At 48.0% G+C, this 25,688-nt stretch overlaps 1 protein-coding gene across 14 annotated transcripts in view; it reads left to right on the top strand.

Annotated features, from left to right (window-relative positions):
* Nucleotides 1-25,269, top strand: part of Mtss1 (MTSS I-BAR domain containing 1) — a 154,757-nt gene extending 129,488 nt beyond the window's left edge. For 6 of the 14 annotated variants that reach the window (XM_015486448.2, XM_015486447.2, XM_015486445.2 and 3 more), the window contains 8 exons: nucleotides 9,669-9,826; nucleotides 10,968-11,075; nucleotides 12,331-12,428; nucleotides 14,653-14,863; nucleotides 18,778-18,972; nucleotides 20,211-20,384; nucleotides 20,704-20,866; nucleotides 22,359-25,269. In XM_015486448.2, the coding sequence (XP_015341934.1) occupies nucleotides 9,669-9,826; nucleotides 10,968-11,075; nucleotides 12,331-12,428; nucleotides 14,653-14,863; nucleotides 18,778-18,972; nucleotides 20,211-20,384; nucleotides 20,704-20,866; nucleotides 22,359-23,059 (1,808 nt within the window). In that variant the 3' untranslated portion in view covers nucleotides 23,060-25,269. Of the gene's footprint in view, nucleotides 1-9,668; nucleotides 9,827-10,967; nucleotides 11,076-12,330; nucleotides 12,429-14,652; nucleotides 14,864-17,822; nucleotides 17,943-18,777; nucleotides 18,973-20,210; nucleotides 20,385-20,703; nucleotides 20,867-22,358 lie in introns of all 14 variants that reach the window. The other 8 variants (XM_048802093.1, XM_015486454.2, XM_048802092.1 and 5 more) reach the window with 4 other exon arrangements.
* The last annotated feature ends 419 nt before the right edge of the window (nucleotides 25,270-25,688 follow it).

Here is a 25,688-nt window from a genome sequence, read left to right as displayed (position 1 = left end):
CTTAAAAAAAAAAAAAAAAAAAAAGAATGTTCTTCTTGACTACTGCAGTTGGGTCTCACAGCAAGGAAGCCTTTGCTCACCCCCAAAACACGGAGGAGGAGCCTGTTCTGGGTTGGATCTGCCAGCTGCTCCAAGGCCCAAGATGGCAAAGGCATTTATGTCTAATGTCACTCCTAATGACACTCCTGTCATTCAGGAAGCTGGGGGTGGGGTGGGCGTGGGAGGAACTGGAGCAAAGACCAAATCTATGTTTTTGAATTAGCCAGCAGCATTCTCACATCCTACAGAGGATGCGACATCAGGGGTCCCATTCATTATGAAGAAAGTGCCCGTAGGTGAACACAGAGACAGGGACCTGGTTCCGGGAGGAGCTAGCCTAGGCAGGCTCTTGAAAGTTGAATTGGGAGGAGGAAGGGGTGGGTGGGGGAAGAAGGGCGATCCTGCACCCTAGGAGGAGGGAGTGGGTGTGAGGCACAAAAACCCAGGTAGCAGGAAGCTGGAGATGTCTGCTGTTGCCGCTTCCATTCGTTTCCTCAGGTGCAGGATGCTGGGGTGCGGGATGGATTATGGGCAGCCACACCCTCATGGCCTCCCAGACCAGGGTGGAGTGGTGTGGAGAGGGTGATGCCTTTCCTCCCATTACGGGGGTCACAGCAACACCCCTCAAAAATATACCAAGTTTATTTAACCATAGTATCAGGTGACACAGGAACCTTCAGAGGAAGACCCAAAGACACTGCTGTGTGCTTAGCTTTGGTGAAGTAGGGGTGGCCTGCTGTAGCCCTGTGGTTGGACAGAGGGTCTGCACTAGTGGTCATAGACTGAGGGGGACACCCAGCAAGGCATCTGATCATATTCTTCTTAGTCTCTCTACGATATTCCTTCTGTCACCAGAGGGGGTCCAAGGAAGTCCTGGGGAGGGGACTTCTCAACTCAGGGTTCAACAATGGGGTTCTTGATCAATGTTATGGAAAAGAATTTCAAAACCTGTCAGAGAGGAACAAGCCGAGATCGGATCAGGAAAGCAAAGAATACATACTTGGGTGGGCGGGGGGGAACATGGGCTGTCTCAAAGATTGGCATGCCCTTTTGGGGTCTTTTAAAGGAAGCTCTGTGAGGAGTGGGCATGGGAAGAAATGTGGGGATGCCATTAATCTGGTAATCACAAGATGGGTTAAGGTTCTCAGGATCTTAAGGTTGACATCTCCATTATCTGATCAATAAATAACATTGGGAATGTACCCTATGAGTTTCTTAAAATAGCATATCTCCCTTTGCTTAATCTGTTCTAAAAATACATGTGTTCGCACATGGCAGAGGGCAATTTTGGCTAAGTGAGTGAATTTACTGTAACTTCAAGATTGATAGATTTCTCAGAAATTTGGGAGTGACCCGCCAGGGAGCTGACTAATGGAGAAAAGGAATGAGGATCTTCAGCAGCAGGCTTTCCGATTGAATTTACAGTCTCCTTCTCTCTTCTTCTTTCTGCCTTTTATTTCTTCTATCTCACCTTCCACCTAGGTACAGGGTAGGCGTGCCCCAGAGTGAAGTTCTATTTATTGATTATTTTTTGGTGGTGCTGGGGATTGAACCAGGGCCTAGTGCATGCGAGGCAAGCACTCTACCAATTGAGCTACATCCCCAACCCCCCAGGATGAAGTTCTAATGAGAGTTCTTTGTGGCCAACTCTGGGACAGAAGGCAGGGGAAGGTTGGAATGATATTTTTAGGCTTTTGGACTTGCTTTGAGGGAAAAGGGCACTAGTTTCTATGACCTTGGAGAAAGGCATTTCTAGGGTCTGTGACTTGCATGGGGGAGACAGGCGGGCAGAGGCTCTGGGGCTGTTTCTGAGCCACTCAGTGCCCTTTGGTTTAAAGCACTCAGCTTGCCAAAGCACCGTCCCTTCCTGAACCCCAGCAGTGGCTATCAACAGGCGGTTGCCCCTGGAGTTTGAAGATTTCCTTAATGGAGGGTGGGGACGGGCACTAGTGGGAAGGGTGCCAACCCAGACGAGAGCCTGGGGTGATTAGGAAGAGCATGTTTTTTCCACACTGAGGGAAGGTGTAGGAGCATGTGGTATTTTTGGAACTTACACAGGTGTGAGGTGTGAGGCGCTTCTTCCTTTGGGTAACATGGCTAGGTGGGTTAGGTGGAGGTGAATCGGAGAGAGCAGGACCATATCCTGGCTGTGGTTACCACACTGAAGACTTGATGTTCAGATCTTGGATGGAGCCCTTGAAGCCACCGTGGCTTCTAGAAAATTGTGACATGATTGTGCGTATTTGGATTAGACTGGTGGTCCCACTGGAGACCCAGGTAGCAAGTGGCCATTGTCCAGACAAGAGGTGATGGTGGCTGAGGTTCAGGGAAGTTGGCCATAGGGATGGAGAGAGAGAGAGAGAGAGGGGGAGAGAGAGAGAGAGAGAAAGAAAGNGTGAGGGTTGCATGGGAAGTGTGGACGAGATATGGGCATAGGAGAGAGAGAGAGAGAGAGGGGGGGGAGGGATTCAGGAGTGGTTTAGGAAACAGCAAAGGAGGAGTTGAAGGTGACGGCAGGTTTCTGGATCTGGCCACCAGGTGGTGGATGGTAGAGTGGTTTGTTTTGTTTTAAATATTTTTATTAGTTCTTGGTCACCTCTGTTTATTAATTTGTTTATATGTGGTACTGAGCACCAAACCCAGTGTCTCACACATGCTAAGCAAATGTTCTACCCCAGCCTGGTAGAGTGCTTTCTTTTTTTTAACCACAAGAGGAAGCATTTAGGTGACGCGAGACTTCTCTGCTTGAGACATCCGGTGGTAAGCTGCAGTTGTCGTGAGGTGTTTTCTGGTTATTCTTTTCTTTTGCTTTAATTAACAGCTGATTGCATTGGGTCTTAATCTGTTTTCTGTTGCTATAACTGAAGACCTGACATCAGGTACTTTATAAAGATATTTATTTGACACTCAGTTCTGGAGGCTGGGAAGTCCAAGAGCATGCTTTTGGCAACATGGTGGGGGGATCACCTGGAGAGACAGTAAGCACACTGGCACAGTTCTCTCTTTCTCTTCTAATGATACCACTGGTGCCATCATGGGGCTCCACCCTCATGGCCTCAGGTAATCCTAATTACCTCCCAGAGGCCCCACCTACACAGTCCACTAACATGATTTGGGGATTATGTTTCCAACACGTGAATCCTAGTGACACGTTCAACCCTTAGCACCCAAGGAGCAGCAAAGAATCCTGATGATGAAACTTGCACCTTTAGTGAAAGAATCATGGGGTCTTTTTGCATTTAATTACATCTCAAACAAAAGAAGACCTCAAGCAAAAATTCCTTTTTAAAAAATCCCACCCCATCCAGCCCGCTCTCACTTGTTGAGGTGCCCGTGTTGGGACATCTGTTGGGAGGAGTCCAGATGCGTGGTGGCGTTGCCCAGCCCTTGCTGAGAGCACACCCTATACAGCTGCTCCAAATGCCTCGGGGATATCAGCCAGGAACTACCATATTTCCTTTTCATGAATAAAGGGAAACTGAGGCACAGTAGATTGAAAGAATAACCGAAATCGAGTTATCTGACAAATACAGAGGCTTTAAACATGTCTTATTTGCTCAACTCTATCTTTTGGTTTCTGATTGCTTTTGTTGTAGGAATCAATCAAACCCTGATGAAGGGTTTAAAGAGTAGAGATGACTCATCTAGGGATGATAAGGGCAGCCTCCTTTTGACAAGAAAGGAGAGTTCTTATTCCAGATTCTAATTTCCAGTGTCACCTTGCGTGTCTATTCCAATATCCGCATCCTTTATTTCGGCATTTCTATCCCATATGTCACTGGCTTTAGGTTGCTGTCAGTTGTTAGATGCCCCATTAGTCTCTGAACCACTACAAAAGAGAAAAATAATGACTGCCAACTAGACGATGACACACCATTGGTTTTCAGACACGTTCTGATTTGCGAGGTGTAAAACTGCAAAAGGGGGAGCACCTCAGAGTGAAATGCAGCATTTGTGCGTGTGTTGGGGGCAGATTGAAGTCAGTTAGCAGGATTCTGATGGCTTTTCCCTCTGTCTCAGGAGAAATGACTTTGGCTGTTATGCTAACTGCTGGTGGCAGCCTTGACCCAGTGTGTTGGGACTGTTCTCCATCTCGAAGTTCTCTACCTGAGGAAGACCTTGGTGCAGGCTTGGAGCTTGCTGAATGGGCTGCAGTGTGTGCCTGTGGGTGCTGGGCAGTCCCAGAGAGCACTAGTCAGTCCCACCAGATCTAGCACTAGGGATGGAGCCTGTGCCTCTGTGCATACAGTGGGTGGAGCAACCCCACCCCAGCCTTAGAATGGCTGGTTGGGCTGTGACCCTGAGCTCCTGGTGTCCTTTCCAGCACTTGTATTTGCTGTGATCAGCAGGTACAAAGAACAAGGGCTTCTGATGAGGAGGGTCTGGGGCTGGATTCTAGCTAGGCCATTATTAGCTGGGTCCCGGTAATTGTGGCTGTTTAAGTCACTTTGTCTCCCTCAGTCTGTTTCCCCATTAAAAGAGGACATTCATTCCTGCCTTGAATGTTTGTGCAAAGATTAGGGAAAATAAAGGGTAAATGTTGGGAATTGATAATGGATCTTCCCCTCATTCCAGAAAGCTCTGTAGATTATCCCAACTTAATTTTAAAAGGCTTCCTTCCACCCCAAGAGTGCTGCCCCTTCGCAGTGCTTTGCTCCAGGAACATTTTTTTTGCAAAGAGAATAACTAAAGGATTTCCCCCTGGGGGGTGGGTAGACAGGGGCTCCTGGCTGCTGCTCAGTGGATTCTCCAATGTGAATTCAATCAAGACCTGGAAACTAGCAGCGGAAAAAAAGTCACAGGACTGAGGCAGACTTAGATTTTGTAGAAAAGGCCAGACACAATTCTTTGTCAGGAATTTTGTCTGGAAAGCCCATCTAAGGCATCTAAGCCCTCCCTTCTTTTTTGGCTGCTGGTAGGTCCTGGAATTTGCTGGTTCTGAAGCCTTAAGCCATTTAAGGGCATGCTGGTTGGAACCAGAGAGCAAACTCTCCTCAAGTCACGCTGTCAGTGCCTCATTCATCTGCAGCTCCTGTTCCTGCTGTCTTCCAGGCAAGGGCGCCAGGGAGCAGACACAGTACTGCAAAAACACACCTGGTTTCTGCCCTCGTGGGGCTTTCCTGTCACTAGGGAGATTGACACCGCACAAAATCTAGAAAAATACAGAGGACAGTGGAACTGGGGAGGGCTGGCTGCAAAGGACGAGTATTAGGAGCTTCTGAGAGCAAGTAAGAGAATCCTGATCAGGGGAGACAGGCGGGTGTCCCTGAAAGAGGGAGAGTTAGGGGTGAGCAGGTGGGAGGCAGGTGGGGAGGAAGGAGCGGGTATGTGAGGATGGGCAGCACTGGACCCTGGAGAGGGAGAATGGTCCAAGACAGCTGTGGCTGCAGGGTGATCAGCAGTGACCCAGACATGCCTCGCAGGCTGTGCTGACATGGGACTTTTCCTGATAGTAGTGGAAGCTAATGAAAGGAGTGGGGTTTTGGGGTTGTTTGGGGAGAGCTTGTCCGAATGCGATTGGGATGATGCTCTGGGAGCTGTTACTGCTGTCCGGACCCTGAGGGTGGAGGAAGCAGAGGGGAGACAAGAGGGGAGACAGTGAGCTGGTCTGTTTGGGATCAAGAATGGCCAGGGACCAGAGACCCATAGATAAAACCCAAGTTTCTTGCAGTGCTGTGGTGCCCAGCCTTCCCCCGTGAGCCCGTAGCCATAGCAGGTAGATGTCTGTAGAGAGGGAACCCTTAACCACAGGGACCCATGCTTGAGGAAGCAGAATGACTGCTGGCAGTGCCAGTGGGAGGGAAGTGGATGTGAATCAGCCCTGTGTCCCCGGGTTCCCCATCCAGACTCAACAAGCATGGGTCACAAATATTGGAAAAAAAATTGCATCTGTACTCAACATGTACAGACTTTATTCTTGTCATTATTGCCTAACAGTATAGCATAGCAACTATTTACTTAGCATTTATATTGTAATAAGTATTACAGGTAATCTAGGGATGATTTAAAGTATATGGTGGAGGCTGGGCGAGGGACAGTTGTCCCAACTGGCCCAACATTTTGGGCACACGTGGTTAAGGCAGCAGGATCACTTTAGCCCAGAGGCCAAGGCCAGCTTGGGAAATATAACAAGAATTTGTTTCCCAAAATAAATAAAGTATATGGGAGGTTGTGTGTAGATTTCATGCAGACTGGCCATTTTATGCAAGGAAATTGGACAACCAAAGATTTGGTGTCCTTGGGAGCTTAGAACCACTTCCCCAGGAACATCAAGGGATGACCATATTATATCAGTACCAGTACAGCTTGGAATTTAAGGACCTCAACAATTACTGTATTTTAAAGTTACTACTTCCAACTGGGACATGAAATAATTTCTTCCACAGTTTTTTTTAATAAATATAATTATATGTTGTATTACCAAATTTAAGAAATGATCATTGTGTTTTTAGGTTATGATATATCCTAAATGGAATTGCTCTCACTATAACCATAATTAGAGCAATCTTTACAAGATTATACTTATCTCAGAATGTTACAAGTTGAAAGTCCTTTAATTATAACATAACACATATTTAAAATAACTGCTACAATCATAGAATAATTTAAACTTTGAACACATGCGCTTTGTTTTTCTAAAATTTTTTTAGAAGTCTAATATTAATTACAAGTATATGGATGCCTTATAATTTGTGAAAGGAAGTAAAGATACAAATTTTGCAATTTCTCATAACTGTAGTCTGTTATTTTTTAAAAATTGCTTCTGTAATCAAAGCATTTCCGAGCAGAGTTGGCCAGACATTATGGACTTTAAAATCTGTTTCTCCAGGTCCTTCCATGCCTCTCCACCAAAGTCAAGCAAGCACATTCTGACCTGGGTCTGCAGCCCTTCATGTTTGGATATTAGAAGAGCATAAACGAGGTTAAGAGAGGCCTGGGGGCGTAGCTGTTGGTAGAGCATTTACCTAGCATGCACGAAGCCAGGGTTCCATCAGTGGCACCACACACAGCACACAAGGAGACCAACACTTTAGGGGCTGCGACTGTGGCTCAGTGGTAGAGCGCTTGCCTAGCATGCGTGAGGCACTAGGTTCGATCCTCAGCACCAGATAAAAATGAATAAATAATATAAAGGTATTGTGTCCATCTACAACTAAAAATAAATAGATAAATTAAAAGAGGGCCTCAAGACCAGCGCTATCTAAGCCACGGATTGGCCAGGCAGTTTTCACAGTGCTCAGAGAGTTCCTGAGCTTTGCCACTAGCAGGCTTGTATGTGGACTCAATTGCACAAGCCAGCTCTTGAAAACAGAAGAGAAAATCCAAGTTTCTCGCAGTGCTGTGGTGCCCAGCCTTCCTCCGTGAGCCCGTAGCCACAGCAGGTAGATGTCTGTGAGAGAGAGCCCTTGACCCCTGGCAAACCCCCAGAGAGGATGGGAGATGAGAGGATGGGCTTTCTATCCACTGAAAACATGAAACCAGTGGCTCAGGTGGCCAGGTTAATGTCGAGGAATGGCACCCCTGCATCCTTGAAGAAGAGGTTAAAGAAACACTAGAGGATTAGCCTGAGAGTAGAGGGTGAGTGGACAGCCTTGGAAATAGGATGGAACTTTTTTTTTTTTTTTTTTTGACCTGGGATTGAATCTGGGGGACACTGAGCCACATCCCCAGCCCTTTTCAAGTTTTATCTGAGACTCTCGTTAAATTGTTTAGGGCCTCGCTAAGTTGCTGAAGCTGGCTTTGAAATTGTGATCCTCCAGCCTCAGCCCCCGGAGCCTCTGGGATTACAGGTGTGAGCCACCACACCTGTCTGTAATGAAACTTCTTAAGCAGCAAATCTCCTTTTCTTTTTCTTTCTTTTTTTTTTTTTTTTCCTAATGCAGGGATTGAACCCAGGGGTTCACACATGCTAGGTAAGACTCCTACTGAGCTACATCACCTACCCCTTCCAAATTTATTATATAATGTAATTTGGATAAAGTCCCTCTGTGGTCTTAGATACTGTATATTGTACACATCCTATATTCGTATGCCCTTGAACTCATGAATTATATATACACTTATACAGTTGTGCACACTGTATTTATTGGCCATTTAAGACTTTTTAAAGGGTAATCTTTAACTACATACATTTTCCTATTACGTGCTAACTTAAAATTCATTCCCTGCATGAGAAGTGACTCTTCTTACTAAAATATGACTTTTCCTATGGAAACTTAGAAAATGTCCCAACTGCCTCTGGCTCCAAATTAAACTTTCTCCTCAGTGCATGAGAGAAATGTTTTCCTACACCCAGGATAGTTTCCCCAAACCTTGTATTTTTTCTTTCAGAAAAAATCAGTACATTCTCTTTAATGTTTTCTGTGTTGTTCTTAAGGGGTAGATGGCAGCTGGTCTGGCCGCTTCCTACAGGGCGCTGGAACTGGTTCACTGGGCTGCAGGCAGTGGGCAGAGAATGGGCTTCACCTAGGGGCTCAGCTGTGGGCCCTGTCTGGGCTCTGCACCTTTCCCCCTGAGTCCCACGACTTCTCTAGGGTTTGACCTCCACAGAAATGTAAGCAGGATGGTTTGGATGAGCTTTAAGTCCTCTTAGAGGGCTGACGTTCTGTGTTTAAAACTGTCATTGAGCACTTGCTATATACTCACACAGCATTGTCCAGGGAGCGCTTCAGGGAAAGGCCAAAATCCTGCCTTGAAGGACTTCGGGAATTCTCTGGGTCGGAGGCCCTTGCGTGGGCAGCCCAGGGGGAAGCTCAAGGGCTGTCCTCTCATGTGCCACCTTGTCCCCACCTGCAGATCAGACTGCAATAGCTGCTCCCTAGGCAGTTCCTGTTTGCCCATGGTTATCTTGTAGTGCAGCAAACTTCTGCAGAAGGCCACGTGTTGTTCTTGGTCTTAAGTCACAGTCTGTTACAACAATCCACTCTACTGTGGTTGCCAGAGCAGATATATATACGGCATGTAAATGAGCGGATGCTCTGTGTTCCTGGTAAAACTTCATTTACACAGTTTGCTGTTCAGGTTCTGAAGTTGTTTAAAATGTTAACTCCCATCTGATACTCTAGAAGTGGTTGCCTCTGCCTAACCAGGGTCTTTGGACATGGCCAGATAAGAAAAGATCATGGCCAGGCTCAGGGCCCCCGAGCCGGGAGAGCAGATGCTTACCAGCTTCGATTTCAGGGGCAGAAGCTTCTGCCCAACAAAAGCTCTTTGATTGACGTTGACCCAGCAAAGCCAGCATGTGCCCATTTTGGGGAGATAGCTGCAGGCCCTCGCCATGTTCATCCATCTCTAGCCTCTTCAGGATGTTCCCAAAGGAAGGAAGCCTGAGTCCCAGGCTTTTGTTGGCAGAAGGCTCTGTGGGGTTCTCCAGGCAGGAAGGCAGGCCATGAAGAGGCGCACCAGGAGATTCTCCTTGTTGTGAATAAAACAACAGGAGTTGGGAATTGGAAATGAACGGTCCTAGAAAAACAGCCGCCTTAAATCTTCTAGGGTACAAATAATTTTTTTTTTTTTAAAGTTCTGGAAAACAGTGGTTTGGACTCCAGCAAGGACCCCAGGGAGGAGGGGTAATTGCTGCAGGAGTGGTGTCTCAGCAAGCCACGCCTGGGGATTTGTTTTGTTTGCAGGGAGAGGTGACATCCAGCCTCAGTTGGACAGCGCCCTCCAAGATGTCAACGATAAATATCTCTTGTTGGAGGAAACAGAAAAGCAGGCAGTTCGCAAGGCTTTGATTGAAGAACGCGGCCGATTCTGCACTTTCATCTCTATGCTACGGCCAGTAATTGTAAGTTGATGGAAAGCTCTGGAAGGCTTGAGCTGCCAGTGTGCAGAGGGCTTCCATCTTATTTATGTAACCATGGGGACGTTGAGAACCTGCTGCATGTCAGGAAGTCACATGGTGGTAGAGTCATATCTGTGGTCCAGTGATTCTCTGCAGGTGCTGAGGGCTACGTGGCCACTCCTTGACCACAGTTCTTACCTCCAGATTTTCCACTGCACTTTTTCACCGCTACATCAAGTAGGCCTAGCAGAGTGGTTCTCAAAGTGGAGTCCCTAGGCCAGCAGCATCATATGGGAACTGGTTAGAAGTGGAAATTCTTGGGCCAACCTAGATCCACTGAATTCAAAACTCGGGAGATGGGGACCCAGCCGTCTGTGTTAAACAGGCCTGCCAGGTGACTTTTGAGACCCGCTGGCCAAGCCAGATATCTAGGAGTAACCATGAGATTGATACAATAACCATCAGGCTTCCTATCTAAGGAGTCATTCACAAACCATAACTGAGGACCTTGGGAGCTGGCATCCTCGAAGCCAGGAGGGAGGGCACAGCTGGCCTCCTTCAGCCCTTGCCAGGCGCCTGGTTTGAGTCATTCCCCTGAGAGTAGATGCTTTCCTTGGCTCTTTTTCACTGGGGCCCCTGGGCCCAGCTGGGCACTTTGGGAAAGTTAAGGGAAGATTCCCATCTCTCGGTTCCTGCCACTTGCTATATACTAAGATGGTGGGGAAAAAAACAAGAAAGGGGGATGGTTAACCTCAGTTGAAGTTGTGTTGTCACAAAGGTCTAGGCCCAGATAGCCCCAGATCACGTCAGTCATTGAAGCCAAGCAGCGTAAGCTAGTGGACGGGGCTGTGCCGAGGATCCTGTGGGGACACGCAGGCCGTGTCCCCAGCACCGCCAGGAGGCCTTGTATTCACGCCGCACTGTCCCCAGCACATAGGTTGCTCCGTGTGAGGGCAGATTCCTTTTTCCTTTCTCTTTCCCAAAAGAAAGGGTTTATAATGCCTTGCTCAGTGATCTCCCAGTCCCATGGCGCCATTCCTGAAAGACCTGAGGGTTTTAATGTGACCTTAAAAAAAGCAGTTGGAAAAAGACAATGAAGTGGCCCACTCATGGTCATAACGGGGTGTGAATTCTTTTCCTTCAGGAAGAAGAAATCTCCATGCTGGGGGAAATCACCCACCTCCAGACCATCTCGGAAGATCTGAAGAGCCTGACCATGGACCCTCACAAACTGCCCTCCTCCAGTGAACAGGTAGGAGCCATGGTCAAGGCACCCAGGGGGACAAGGCCTGAGGGGAAAGTTCCAGGCTCTGAGTGTCCTTTGTGGCATTTATCACATCTTAAATTGTATCCGTATTCACCACATCCCTGGCATTATCATCATGGTAACCATCATAGCCAGGTCCTATGCTGCACCTGAGCTGTGTGTAGGACACTGGTCTGGGCTCTCTGCATGGACTCCTCAGCTCACCGTCACTGTTATGTGCATTTGAGGAAGAAGGACACTGAGACAGTGACAGTTAGTCAGTGGTGGAGCTGGGATTCGAACTGAGAAGTCCAGTACCAGAGCCTGTGTGGCCACCTACCCTCTGGGAGTCAGCTCTTATCCAAACGTGACAGTGGTGGGATGTGGCTGTCAGGGCTCACTGTCCTCCAGTTCTACCACTCCAGGTAATGCTTGGGATCTCTCTGGTCTTAGGAAAAGAGGACGTTATTTCTGCTTCATTCATTTGGTGCATGCAACATTAGCCCTGTATCGAGTGGGAAGAGATGTATCAGGGGGAGCAATGGATGACTCGCTTACCAACTTTAGCCCTTTGTATACAATTCTTATCGCCTCCTCAGAGGGTCAACTCAGAGATAAATTTGGAGGTTTGTGTTTTCTGTCCTCCGAGGTGGCTCACCAGGCCACAGCCTGCTTTCTTTCATGAGTAGACATTTGTGGAGCAGCCCTCATGGGAATGAGAGCTGGACCTCACACTTGAATGGCACTTCGTCAGGCAGGGGAGACACAGATATAATTGTGGAGGAATTGTGGCTGACTCTCGATGCTGTCAGGTTTTAAAGTTTCAAATCCTGGTCAAATAGGGCATGAGTGACCACTGAGTATCGAGTGGTTAGAGGGCAAGGTCAACCAGCCTGGAAACCATTGTTGTCTTCAGGGGGTTACAAAGGGAAAATCCTGCTTGTCCTAGCCTGAGGCATAAATAGTGCTTGTACATTGTTCATGGGTCACTGTAATTATCTCTAACTCTCTTTCCACTGATATTTCAGGGTTTTCTTTTTTTCTCCCCATCCCCCATTAATTATAGTGTGGCTTGTCTCAGAAAAGGATTGTGACATTGATGGATAGGTAGTGTGGCTCTTCCATTAAAACAGCTGAACGTTTCCTTTAATTCCCACCCACCGGGCGGGCAGCATTCGGAGGCTCTGGTGGGTGTTGAGACATAATGGATGGTATTTCCCTTCCTGGCACCTTGCTTACCCAGTTGGCTCTGTCCCTTCAGGTGATTTTGGACTTGAAAGGTTCTGACTACAGCTGGTCCTATCAGACGCCACCCTCTTCCCCCAGCACCACCATGTCCAGAAAGTCAAGCGTCTGCAGGTAAGTGAAGCCACCGTCTGCCGTTGCTCTCGGGGACAAGTCATCTTTCTGTATGCTGATAGGAGCCATTTATAGGAAAATCACTGATTTTTAAACAGGAAATGTTACGATGATCAGCTGAAAGAATGGCTGCTGTTGGTCTCACTCTCTGGGCTCTAGATTAATTTTGAATCCGAAAGAAAACCCCATTGACCCTCACACTGGCCGCTGTGGACTGCCCTCCCTCAGCTAGATGTTGTAGGGATTTTCCTATTTATGACACCACTTTTGATTTTGCTGTTTAGCAGAGTGAAAACTAAAAGGGCCAAAGAAGGATGAACTGAGGTGGATTCTTACCCAGGCTTATCTCACTCTTGCCAGAGATAATTAAGGATCTAACAGTGGTGTATGCCCTCATGGGACCCCCCCCCCCAATTTTTATCTCAAGGTTTCACAAAATAAATGGAGTTCTTGCTCTGCCAGCCACCACCAGCATCACTGCTCTGCTAACTGGCGCCATTATGTACTGAGGCAGAATCACTTGGACGCATTCTGCCAGCTATAGGACTCTTTTCTAGCGGTTTTGTCAGGTGGCCATTCTCGGCTTGCTGACTGGGAAAGTCGATTCTCTACTTGAAGGATGGAACCGTCATCAGACATCACTTGTCTTTCTTGGTAGGCTACACCTGCTGCTAATCATTTTATTTGACTTGTCAAAGCCAAATGAAGGTCCACTTCCTGTAAATTAACCTTGAGAGGAAGGAGCATGTGTATGGAAATGTCTCTGTACTTCCTGGTGTGTTTCATTTCACACTGAAGCTTGTACGGTGTACACTTCACAGGTGGTCAGGTCAAGAGGCTACATCCTGACGTTCTGCCCTGAAGATGTTGGCTGGTCTCCTGTCATCTTCCATGGGCTCTGTGTGTGTGTGTGTGTGTGTGTGTGTGTATGTGAGAGAGAGAGAGAGAGAGATTTGTTTTTTTAGTAGCCAAGGGAATTGTTTCTCATTAGTGTGAAATAAAGTCACATGGTGTCTTTTCTTCCTTATCTTCTTAGTTTGTGTAGAAAGTCAGCTTGCTCACATGCTTGCCGGAGTGGTGTTGCCGTGAGCTTTACTGTCAGTCCCCAAGTGCCCTCTTCTGGTTGGTTGTGGGGAAAGGTGGCTTCATGGTCTTACCCCAGCAGCAGCAGTTTCCCCCAGCAGTCTCCGATGTCTGTCTCAGCCTTCACGCCAACAAATCCTAGGGTGGGACCAGTGCGTGGTCCTCATTAGAGGCCAGCGGGTGTAATACAGAATCTCTTGTGGGTTTGGGAGCAGAAACCACAAACTTCCTAATCCTGGGCTGGCTTGTGTACTCATCCTTCAGCTTGGTTAGGGTTCAGCTCTGCTTCTTTGGATCATGGACTGCTCGGCTTTCTGTTGTTCATAACCAGAGTTATCGTACACACAGAGTCCGTGGCCAATTTCTCATGACTGGAAATGGAATGCAGGCAGAACGCCCAGAGGGTGTGTGTCCTTGTTCCACTCTGTGTCCTGTTACCATATCAGAAGCAAACAGCTCAGCATCGATTGCCTTTCATCCCTGAAAGCCGCCTGCCTCTTGCCAGTTGTGCTCTTAACAGAGAAACACCTGGGATCAGGGGAAAGCTGTTAATTGAAGCACCAGCATTGTTAATAAAATATAAACACATGCACACAGACATGCAGCGTCGGCCTGCTGATCAGCACGTTCTACGTCACCTAGGGTGAGATCACCTTAGGGCGATCATCTTGGTCATCTGCACCTAGACAGTCCATCCAAGGACATTCAGCCTGGTCATGCTAAAGCTTGAGTGGGTGTTGCTCCAGGGTTGTGGATTTTTCAAGGAGGTGAACAGATGAGATTAGCCCCACGTCTTTTCATGCCATGGACATCAGGTCCCCTGGCCTTGGTAGGAGGTGACAGCAGAGTTGGGCACTGTCGCAGGCTTTGATGTATGAATGGAGCATTGTGCTGTCAGAGAACCGAGTCCCGACTCCCCCTTGCTCACCTGAAAACACTTGTTGTTACCAGCTTACTGATTTGGTGCTAAATGGAATGGAAACGTGTGGCAGGTTTATGCTGCTTCTCCAGGGCAGGAAGCTGATTGTGTTATGGTGGCTGCAGCCTGCCTGCCCTCACTGTCTCTTCCTGTCCTTCCTCTCCCCACTCCCCCACCCCCTCCTTTGCCCTCCATGCTGCCACCCTCTGCTTGCCCCTACAGCAGCCTGAACAGTGTCAACAGCAGCGACTCCCGGTCCAGCGGCTCCCACTCCCACTCCCCCAGCTCGCACTACCGCTACCGCAGCTCCAACCTGGCCCAGCAGGCGCCCGTGAGGCTGTCGAGCGTGTCCTCCCATGACTCAGGATTCATATCCCAGGACGCCTTCCAGTCCAAGTCGCCCTCCCCCATGCCACCAGAGGCCACCAACCAGGTAAGGTGCCCTTGGCCCTAAGTTGGAACCAGCATGCCCTGCACCCGGGCCACTATCGGTGGCTAGAACCAAAGGAAGCCCTTGGCTTGGAGGGAATCCTGTCTGTGGCCTTGTGTTACCTTTGGCTTCGTCCCCATCTTCCGAGGTGTTGGGTGGGAAGCCTGCCTCCTCGGTGGCGGTGGCTGAGTTTCCACACTGATTTGGGGAGCTGTCACTTGTAAGTAGATTGCCTGAAAGACGCTTGGCTGTACTCTGTCATCCCTGAAAGCATCCCCCGACTAGTGGGATGCCGTTGTTAATAGGCTCTGTAGTGGGGACACTGCCTACACCCCCTCTCAGGTTCTCCCTGAACGCCTGAGGTCCTGTCAGTGAGTGCAATTCCGACACCCTTCCGTGGCACTCTCAGGCTCCCTCCATGGGTTTGTGTCATGAATGAGGGTGAGGGACAGAGCCCCGCAGAGAGCGTGTCAGCACTTTGATCCCTGGAGAAGGTGGAGAAGGGGAGGCAGGGGGTCTCTTCCTTCATAGTTGGGTCTGGTGGGTCCTGCTGCACAAGCTGGGCAAGGCATTGGGTGCCCTTTGTGAGTATCAAGAGCGTGTGTGTGTGTCTCCCTCACTGCCTCTCCTTCAGTGTCAGTGTGCCATCTCTGGTTGAACACTTGGTAAGCAGCACAGTTTACAGAATGCTAGGAAGCTTGCTGTGCTGCCACCCAGCGTGCCCCGTGGCACCGTGTGTGTGTTGCTCACCTGATGTTAGTGAGGAGCCGCACGGCTCAGACGCCTTAGCATGTTTCAGCATCCTGGGGGACTGTGGCAGCTCTTTCTTCCTTGTGTAAATACTCCATTTCCTATGGAAGTGCCCAGAGCCAAGGCTGAGGCTCTTGTTTTAATGTGCTTGTCCCTACCAGTGCTAGGGTTGGCCTCAAAGCGTCCCCCAGTCCCACTGCCTGCTTCACTAAACCCCGCCTGGTCCGCTCACAAGCAGCTTCTCAAAGCCTCTTCCAATGTGCAGCATAATCGTGTGTTGTTTGTTTTTAATGGACTAAACATTAACATAGCGCTGAGCACTGACCCCTTTTCTGAAACAGAAAAGACACTTGCTTTGGCCTCCTGTCCAGGACCTCCAGAGGATGGCTGGGCAGTGTTTCCACCTCCAGCAGTGTTGGGGGAGGCCCCAGGTGGCAAGTTGGGACTTTCTGGTGGTTTTCATAAGCTCAGCGATGCTGTCAGATTTAATAGAGAATGCTGTTTTTCCAAAGAAGCATTGCAGCTGCTTTTAATTATCAGGTATGATATTTAGGATATTGAACCAATCACACTGGCCAGAGGGTACAGCCCGTAGGAAAGGCTGTCACATCACATTTAGTTAGGGTGGGAGGTGGGGGACAAGCATGTATAGGGAGCAGGACCCCCACCTCTCTGCTCAGCACAGGTCCACAGGAAGGCCACATAATAAAACTTGCTCAGAATTCTCCTGCTTCCTCCCCCTGGTCTTTTCACCTTGTGCCCTACCCAGTGGGCCCAGGACGGGGCCACCCTAGAGCTGTTTGCTCCAGGGAGAGAGGTTCTTCAGAAAAAAAATGAGCAGAAGTCCAAAGAGATCTGAATCCTAGGTGGGTTACTGTTCCTCTTGGATGAGAGGAACCATAATAAATAGTCCTGGTAAATTATCATGATACCCAATGTCTATTTAGTTTTGATTAAGCTGAATCCATAGTCTTATTTATCTTTATCTGTTAGATACTGTTGATCTTCATCTAAAGGTGAAAAAAAAATAAGGTTTAGAGATCTTTGAAGTCCATAATTCCTCAAATGGAAAGTGGTAGAAAACACTTAAATCTGAACCCTCCAACTCAGAATCCTGGGCTGCTAACCTCGGGGCGCAGCTAGGGCGTCTATCCATGGTGCGGCCTCTGCTGGCTCCAGAGTCTCTTCCGTTGTTGAATGTCTTCCTGGTTCCTTGTCCTTGCAGGAGGGGAAAGCCAAACCTTAGTTCCTTCACAGGAACCTTTCTTTCTTTTGTGGTTGACAAGGACAGAAGCAGAAGTCTAGCCTCCTTGACAGTTGGGACAGGAAAGTCTCTGGGAAAATCAGTATAGAAGGGTGGTGGGGAGGCCAGCTGGTGCAGGTACAAATGGAAAACTTAAGCAAGACCCCAGAGGGTCAAGACAAGTTCCCAGGGACCAGTTCACATAGAGCAGGTGGTTGCTGTTGCTCGACCACTCAGTGTCCAGGACTCGAGACTCAGGGGTATAGTGGTGAACTAACACGCACATCACCAATGCAGCACAACACCAGGAAGCCACGCTGGCGGTGTGGGAGGCTTTGGTGCAGATTGGCATCCACCTCTCCAGCGGCTTCATCTTGTCCTATAGTGGCCACTGGAAACTTTGCACTGACCACCAATGGACTGCACTGTCCCAAATCCCAGAATCTCCTTCTAGACAGAGACAACTCAATATGGATTCATAGCCTGAGGCCAGAGCTGCATTTGGTAAGGAAGAGTCCAGGAATTCAAGCCAGTGTAGGTAGACATGTAGCAAATACCCAAACCAGCGTCAGCCTCATACAATAAATAATGGCTGTGCACAGGTCAGGTGGGGCCCCAGGAAGTGGGGCATGTGGCACGTGAACAGATGCTCCACACAGCACAGCGTTGTGGGAGACCTTGACCAGCCCTAACCGAATGCTCTGAGCCAGGCACGCACACAAATCTGTCTTCAGACCCCCATGGTTAGCACGTCTAGAGCTTGCTGGGTCTCGAGCTTCTTTTCAAGGCTTAAAACCTTTAGGGAAAAAAATAACCGTAACCCTCTGCTTCTCTCATCCTTCCTTCCTCTGTGTATGTGTCCGTCTCTCTCTGTGCGTGCCCTTCCCCGCCCCCTTTTCTTTCTTATTATTTTTGGTGGCGTGTGGTTCGGTTTGTTGGTCCCCTCGTGTGGTCCCTCTCCTGCTGCAGAACTCGTCCAGCTCGGCCTCTTCTGAAGCTTCCGAAACCTGCCAGTCAGTGAGCGAGTGCAGCTCCCCCACCTCAGTCAGCTCAGGCTCCACCATGGGCGCCTGGGCATCCACAGAGAAGGTGACCAGCGGGTCGCAGCCACAGCAGCCACTCTCCCTGCCCCTTCCCTGCCTGCCTCTCGGCCATCAGAGCCCTAGCCACTTGGAAATGCAGACTCTGCATCAGCAGCGGGCCCCTCTTGGGAACACAGGGTGGGACCAGGCTGAGGGCTTTTTCTTGAAGGAGTGCCTGGCTGCTGAGCAGTGACCAGGTCATATGGTCTACCTGAGGGAGAGGAAGGGCCATGGGGAATTTGGAGGTGTGAAGGCTCCTTCCTAAAACAGGTGTTGTGTGCTCATCTACTCTCCCCTGTCCCCTCCCAAGCACCCACAAAACTGTTGGTTGTGACATTTCACTGTCGAGGCTGTGTGCTTTGCTGCCTTTTAGTTTGCAACCCCCCACTCTCACCCTTGATTTGGAATCTGCTCCTGAACAGTGTGATGATTTTGGAAACCTAAAATGAACACATTCATTTGAAGATGCTTCACAATTTTTTAATTTGCATAATGAGATGAGAAAAAAATCTCTGTCACCATGAAATTATATTTTGTTAAATAATCAAAAAAAAAAGCTGCAAATTAAGGACACTGATGAATTTTCAATCTACTCTGAAATGCAGGTCAAATGTTACCTTGACTGAACACCAATTTTGTGTCAAGACAGTGCGTTTTTTGCACCCTGGCTCTTTTCTCTCACATCACGGATCATCCACGAGAAGCAGAGCCCCAATGTTTGTTTTATTTGTAAATATTCAGGTTCCCCCTCTCCCCCAAATGTCGATGCCATCTGTGTCTCCACACTCATCCTGTTATATTAATTTTTTTCCTTTTCTTTCCCCCTTTTTGTTTGTTTCCAGTTGTCTAACGGGTTTTCTCACTATAGTTTACCAAGTGAGTCCCATGTGGGGCCCGTGGGTGCAGGCCCTTTCCCTCACTGCCTGCCTGCCTCCCGCCTGCTCCCTCGGGTCACCTCTGTCCACCTTCCAGACTACGCTCATTATTACACCATTGGGCCCGGCATGTTCCCGTCATCTCAGATCCCTAGCTGGAAGGTTTGTGTCTCTCCTCTGCCCTCCTCCCCGCCCCCCTCCTCCCATTGCCTCTGTGCTCACCCTCTTCTGTTCACCATCCTCCCACTCTCCCCTCCCCCTCCTTTCACACTCTGCCTTCTTCCCCAGTAGGCCTCTCCCTCAGTAGCTTCCCACTGGGGGAGAGCCGAAAAGCAGCTGGCAGCTCCAAGCAGCAGTTTCCAGGTAGAGCAGAGCCTGGGAATTCTGCCTTTAGGGTGCCTTAGTCAACCCCTGGCAGGCAGGAGCCCACTGTGCACAGCTGGGGGCACCAGTGCCAAAATAAAAGGCACAGCTGTGCCTCAGGATGAGGTTTGCTGGTTGGTTCCCTCCTGGGGGCTGCCTGTGGGCATCACTTTTATCAGAGAGCCTACACTGCCCTCCTTGGCCTTGTACCCCAGCCTTTCCCCTAATGAGCATCTGCTGGGCCATGGTAACAGAACCATAGCCCAAAATGTTTTGGATCATCGTGTTTTATATTAAAGTACACAAAGACTTTATCTTTAGTTTACAGGGTATTAAAACATGTTTGATTTAATGTGCAGACCAGGTTTCCAGTTAGCTCCTACCAAGTGCAGCTGATGCTCCAGGAGGATATTCTGGCTTTATTTGAAAAGTTGGCCCCTGGCTGCCAGCATCTTGAGCAACTAAGACTTCCTCTCTCATCGGCTGTGTCAAACCTTTTTCCTGACCCTGGGAGCCCTCCCTTCCTGTCTGAGGCCTTTAGACTTGCCCACGGAGGCCATTTTCCCAGAGAGAAAGGTTCTGGCCATTGAGAGTGGCTGACATTGCTCTAGTGCCCCCTGGTGGCCACTCCACTAACGTGGCGTCTTTCTGGTTGCTCAAGGACAGATGGTTCCTTCGGATAAAAGATCCCTGGTCTCCAGGGATGGCTCTCCCCTGGCTGGAGAGGCACTTAGCTGGTGCCTTAGCATATGCTGGCCACTTGTTAGGTGGCTGTTAACTAAGAGTCTCGCTGCCTGCCTGGTTATTGAGGGGTTTTAATCTTTTGGAAGAGTTGAGGAAAAGGGAGGTACCAGGGGTCCCCCAAAAGGCATTTCACTCACTGCTTTTCAGAGCTGGGTGGGGGCATGCAGAGGGGCTGCAGGTTTGTCCAAGCCAGAGCTTCCCACTGAGAAGCCTTCTGTGGGCAACTGTGATAGGGGGGCTGAGCCCTGCACCCGGGATGGGACCTGGCTCCTGACCACACTTGTTCTGCTTAGGACTGGGCTAAGCCAGGGCCCTACGACCAGCCTCTGGTGAACACCTTACAGCGCCGCAGAGAGAAGCGTGAGCCAGACCCCAGCGGGGGTGGACCCCCTCCCTCGGGAGGCCCTCCAGCGGCTGCAGAGGAGGCGCAGAGACCGAGGAGCATGACTGTGTCCGCTGCCACCAGGGTGATGCGCTTGTTCTCTGTAGCTGGTTGGGTCCACTTAGGCCTGTCTGGGGGCCATGTGCTAGCCAGCAATGGGGGTCTAGGCAGTCTTGAAGTTGGAGGAGCTGGGCTTCATTCCCCAAGACCCTACAGTGTAGCAATCCCATGAGGAAAAGCCTTGTGTGGGAAACAGACATGTGGAATTTTCTAGAGTATGGATAGGACCCAAGTAAGTCAGGACCCTGGCTACAGATGCGTGGTACTCAGAGGAGCAGAACAAGAGTGACAGGGAGGCCTGGGCACACCACGCCCTGATAGCTTGTCTCTCTTCCACCCTGCAGCCTGGTGAAGAGATGGAGGCTTGTGAGGAGCTGGCCCTTGCACTGTCGCGGGGCTTGCAGCTGGACACGCAGAGGAGCAGTCGAGACTCGCTGCAGTGCTCCAGTGGCTACAGTACCCAGACGACCACCCCATGCTGCTCTGAGGACACCATCCCCTCCCAAGGTATAAGGTAGCCGGGTTTGCAGTTGGGTTTTCTGAGACAGTGGGCAGAAACCAGGCCCTCCATTCTGGTCTTGGCATGTCCCTGGCTAACAGATGGGCCTCAGATTGTTTTCATCATCCAGGAGTGCTCCGGAGAGTTCTTCTGTACTTGTCACACAAGAAGTGACCTGTTAACAACTCTTCTCAGTTTTCATCATCAGGGTACATGGAGACTCCCAACCTGAACTAAGACACATTCTATTAACAGCAGCTTCATTTTTGGTTTGGCACTTGACACTAAGGGCTTGATACTTATTTTCCCATTTAATATTCACAACCACTCATGGGATATTTTTATCCCCTTTTACAGATGTGGAAGCTGAGGCTCAGCAGCTTGTCCAAATTCACGATTCAAGTAGCAGAACTTGAGTTTAACCTGAAGTGTGTTACAGCCTAACACCAAAACTCAACCTATTCCAGCCAAATCCTCTGTCCACCCTGCCTTCCTCATCCCCATCCTGCCATGCACACAAAGCAGGCAACAATTTGCCGCATTATCCACAAACCATCAAAGCCTCTTAAGACTGTCTCAGTGGAGGGAGATTTTGTTCCACAAGAGACATGTGGCCTGGACACGTTTGGAGACATTTTTGGTTTTAAGAGTTGGAGGGTGGGCTGGGGATATGGCTCAAGTAGTAGCATGCTCACCTGGCTTGCGTGAGGCACTGGGTTTGATCCTCAGCACCACATAAAAATAAAATAAAGATATTGTGTGTATCCACCTAAAGCTAAAAAATAAATAAATTTTAAAAAAAAAGAGTTGCAGGGGGGTTACTGGCATCTGCTGAATATAGGCCAGGGATACAGCTAAACATTCTATCATAGACAGCACAAGCCCCCCTGAAGAATGACCTGTCCCTAAATGTCAACAGTACTGCTGTTCAGAAACACTACTGTTAGATGTTTAATCTGTAAGCTTTCCCTTCCTGCCTCACCCTGAGACGGGCATTATCCCATTTCTTGAGAGGAAATGATCTCAAGGATGGAACCCATTTCTGTGCCTTGTTTTCAGGAACTCATTGCCAGTAGCTCTGTTCTTTTCCTAGCATTCGCCTAACTAAACCTCAGGGTGGTGTTAAGACTACTTTGAGTCTTATTTCTTATATTGAATTCCAGACCAGAGGATCTGTAGAATTTATCTTCTTTTGTCCACCTTATTCTTCCCAGAGATGCTTGGGAAGTTGTTTTGCTGCAACCAGGTCCCTTTACCTTCTTCCCCCATTAAACAGTATCTATGTGGCTGCCTAGTCCTGCTCTGGGTGTCCAGGGTACATCAGTGCAAGAACAGAAGGCCCTGCCACAGAACCCTCAGCAAGGCTGAGGATCCTTCAGACCCTTGGGGAGGGCGGGGTGAAGGGTGTCACCCTGCCTCATGTGCCTTTTTTCCTCCAGCACAGAAGAATGGAAAGCAAAGCTGCTGCCTTGAATGTGTCTAATTAAATCCTATAATCAGTTTCAGATTATGATTATTTCTCCGTAAGTGGTGACCAGGAGGCAGATCAGCAGGAGTTTGATAAATCCTCCACCATCCCTAGAAACAGTGACATCAGCCAGTCCTACCGGCGGATGTTCCAAGCCAAGCGCCCAGCCTCAACTGCCGGCCTCCCTACCACCCTTGGACCTGCTATGGTCACTCCAGGGGTTGCAACTATCCGACGGACCCCTTCCACCAAGCCTTCTGTCCGCCGGGGAACCATTGGAGCTGGTCCCATCCCCATCAAGACACCAGTGATCCCCGTCAAGACCCCAACTGTCCCAGACCTCCCTGGGGTGTTGCCAGCCCCTCCAGATGGTCCCGAGGAACGGGGTGAGCACAGTCCTGAGTCTCCATCTGTGGGTGAGGGCCCCCAGGGTGTCACCAGCATGCCCTCTTCCATGTGGAGCGGCCAAGCGTCTGTCAACCCTCCACTTCCAGGCCCAAAGCCCAGTATCCCTGAGGAGCACAGACAGGCGATTCCAGAAAGCGAGGCTGAAGATCAGGAAAGGGATCCCCCAAGTGCCACTGTCACCCCAGGCCAGATTGCAGAGAGTGACCCTGCAGACCTCAGCCCAAGAGATACTCCGCAAGGAGAAGACATGCTAAACGCCATCCGCAGGGGTGTAAAGCTGAAGAAGACTACGACCAACGATCGTTCAGCCCCTCGCTTCTCTTAGGCTCTAGGCTCCCAGGAAATGCTGCCAGTGGGGAATGACTCTTTAATTAATAAGACCTAATTTGTCTCGATCCATTCCAATCTATAATCAAACAAAAAATTTTGTAGGCAACTCAGAATTCAGCTCTTTTGAAAGTACTCAACATCTTTAGATAATAATTAAAAGCAACATGTAACTGACATAATCTTGATCTTTTAATTTGTAAATACTGACGATTTTCTTTCTGCACATTTTAATCTTAGTTTCCCTTTTGATTTTTCTGAAGGTGCCAAATTCCATTTAACTTTTTTACAAGTCTTTGTAAAATTTTAAATGCATAGGGGGTAGGGTGGGGTGGGGTGGGATGGGGCAAGGGAACCACAAAGTAGTTAATTTCAGAAAAAGATTACTAAGTTCTTTCTTCTTTTTCTTTCCCTTCCACAAGCTTTTGTAGATGCATTGTAGTAGTCTAGCTTAGAAGCAAATTTGTTATTTTAATGTACAAACAAAATGGATAAGGGGTAAAATCCTCATTTAAATATACTATGTCTGGTTGAGAAAAGCAGGAATAACAATTGATGAGCAATATTCAGAGTGAAGTAAATCTGGAAGAGATAGACTGTGTTGAGACTGGGGGGAGGGCCGTGGGAGGGGCACACTGTCAACATAGCCAATCCTGTTACATTTTAAGAGTAGCCTTGTAGGTTGAATTTCTAGTAGCTTCATGGTCAATGCATCCGAATAAGCCATACTGGATTGCAGTGTTTGTTTCTGTAGGGTGTTTAAGGACTTCCTTTCTTCCACTGCACACAGCACCCGCCTCCAATCCCGCGCATGCTGCTGCCACTGGGTAGACATAGAACTCCTCCCACCCCCACTTTAGTTTCTTGTCTATTGTACTCACTTCATGGAATCCAAATACATCCAAAAGGGTAAGGCAGTTTAAAAATGTGAAAACATTTAAAAATGATAGCAGGGAATTCTTAGATATAGCAAATGCCTTTTACTTAACTGTGCCCAGCAGGCTGGGTACATTGAAAAGCCCAAATATTTTGAAAAAACTCAAGCAGATTTAACAAGCGTAACTAGCTCGGAGTCTAGCAATTTGCCAATGTGTTTACCAATCTGGGGGCTTGTTTTTCTTATTTTCCTTAAATAAATCGCAATTAATTGGCTTCATACTAAACGTTGAAGAAAGGAAGATTTATTTATTGTCACTGGGAGTGTGACCACTATACTGTTCCTTTTTTGTGTTCCGGACAATGTTTTTTGGAATGTCTTTTTTTTTTTTTTCAAGTGGAAGTTAAATTTGTTATAATGCCCATCCCTCAAAGTCAACAGAGACTAGTAGATTTAAAGGGATCACATTTGGAAAAGGCACTGTTTTAAAGAAACCAAGTCCCTTAGTGGTGGGCTAGTTAAAACAGTGTATACTTGTGACTGTACTTCTCAAGGAAGAGGAGTTGGTAGGTCCCCAGATGCCCTGCAGATTTCTGTTGGCTCTAATCTTCAATTACACAATCTTATGCTTTAATACATAAACCACGTTGGATGTGAGGGTGATATACCTGTACAGTCATTGTTCTATATATTAACATTTAACACTGCTGTGATTGCTCAAGGACATTTTATGTTATGGCTTTAAAGCAAAGGCATGATTATTAGAAACTATTTAAGCTTTTTTCTTTGAAAAACAAGCTCCTTTTACAGACTATAAGCAACAGTAGTGCCTGTGGTTTAGCCCACCAATCTTGATGACTAAAAGTAGCTGATGCATTGTGCATATGATGCTTGAGATGGTTTTTGCAAAAGCAGAAATCGCTGCAAGGTAATTACAATAGTTAAAAGTGGTATTTTAAACCTTCGAAATAAATGGATGTAACTGTACTTTGGTACAGCTTTTCACTTGTTTAGTTTTTAAACGTTAGTATAATCTGAATAAATTTAATATAAAATGTTGCCAAATTCAATGTAGAAAGAATGTGACAAAACACCTTGGATAGTTCTGTTTGTGTTTTTGCATATTGTAAAAGCAGTGTCACAGCTAAAAATAAAAAGATCCTTTCTAAAGGTAAATTATTGTGGTTTAGTTGCTAGTTTGTACTGAGAGTTGACCTCTCCCTGTGCAGTTTTTTGTTCTGAACTTGTATAAATAACAGTTGTGTAACGTGTCTCCCTTCTACATTGTAACAGTTGCTTCAGCCTACATTATAAATAAAGAACCATTAGAGGAAAAAAAAAAAAAGCCCTGTATTTCAAGTCTTATTAAAATTCAGTTTGAGGTCTTAGTCAAATGTTAGAATATGGACTGAGACTCAAATTGAGCTTACTTAGCAAACTGAAAAAATATTATTTCTGTAATGGTTATGAGCCCTAAGAACAGAGTTGCTTAAACTAATTATTTTAAAACAGTTCCACTAATTCTAAGTTACCCCAAACTAAACCAGTTTGGGTTGACCTTTTTAAAGCTCTTTTTAAAAAACCCCTCTTGAAACAAGTTCTACTATACTCTTACCTTTGGATGTGTAAACAGTCCAAGCCACAGTGGAGGGAACACAGCTAGACAACAGCCTCCAAAGTGTCACCAAGTTTCATCCCAGACTGGGCTCCATACCCCAACCATCAAACCTCCACTTCTGCAGGGACACTA

This window comes from Marmota marmota, unplaced genomic scaffold, assembly GCF_001458135.2.
Source record: "Marmota marmota marmota unplaced genomic scaffold, marMar, whole genome shotgun sequence".
In the NCBI taxonomy this organism is placed as follows: domain Eukaryota; kingdom Metazoa; phylum Chordata; class Mammalia; order Rodentia; family Sciuridae; genus Marmota; species Marmota marmota.
The sequence above is the reverse complement of the archived record's forward strand: the minus strand, read 5'-3'. Positions and strand labels throughout refer to the sequence as shown.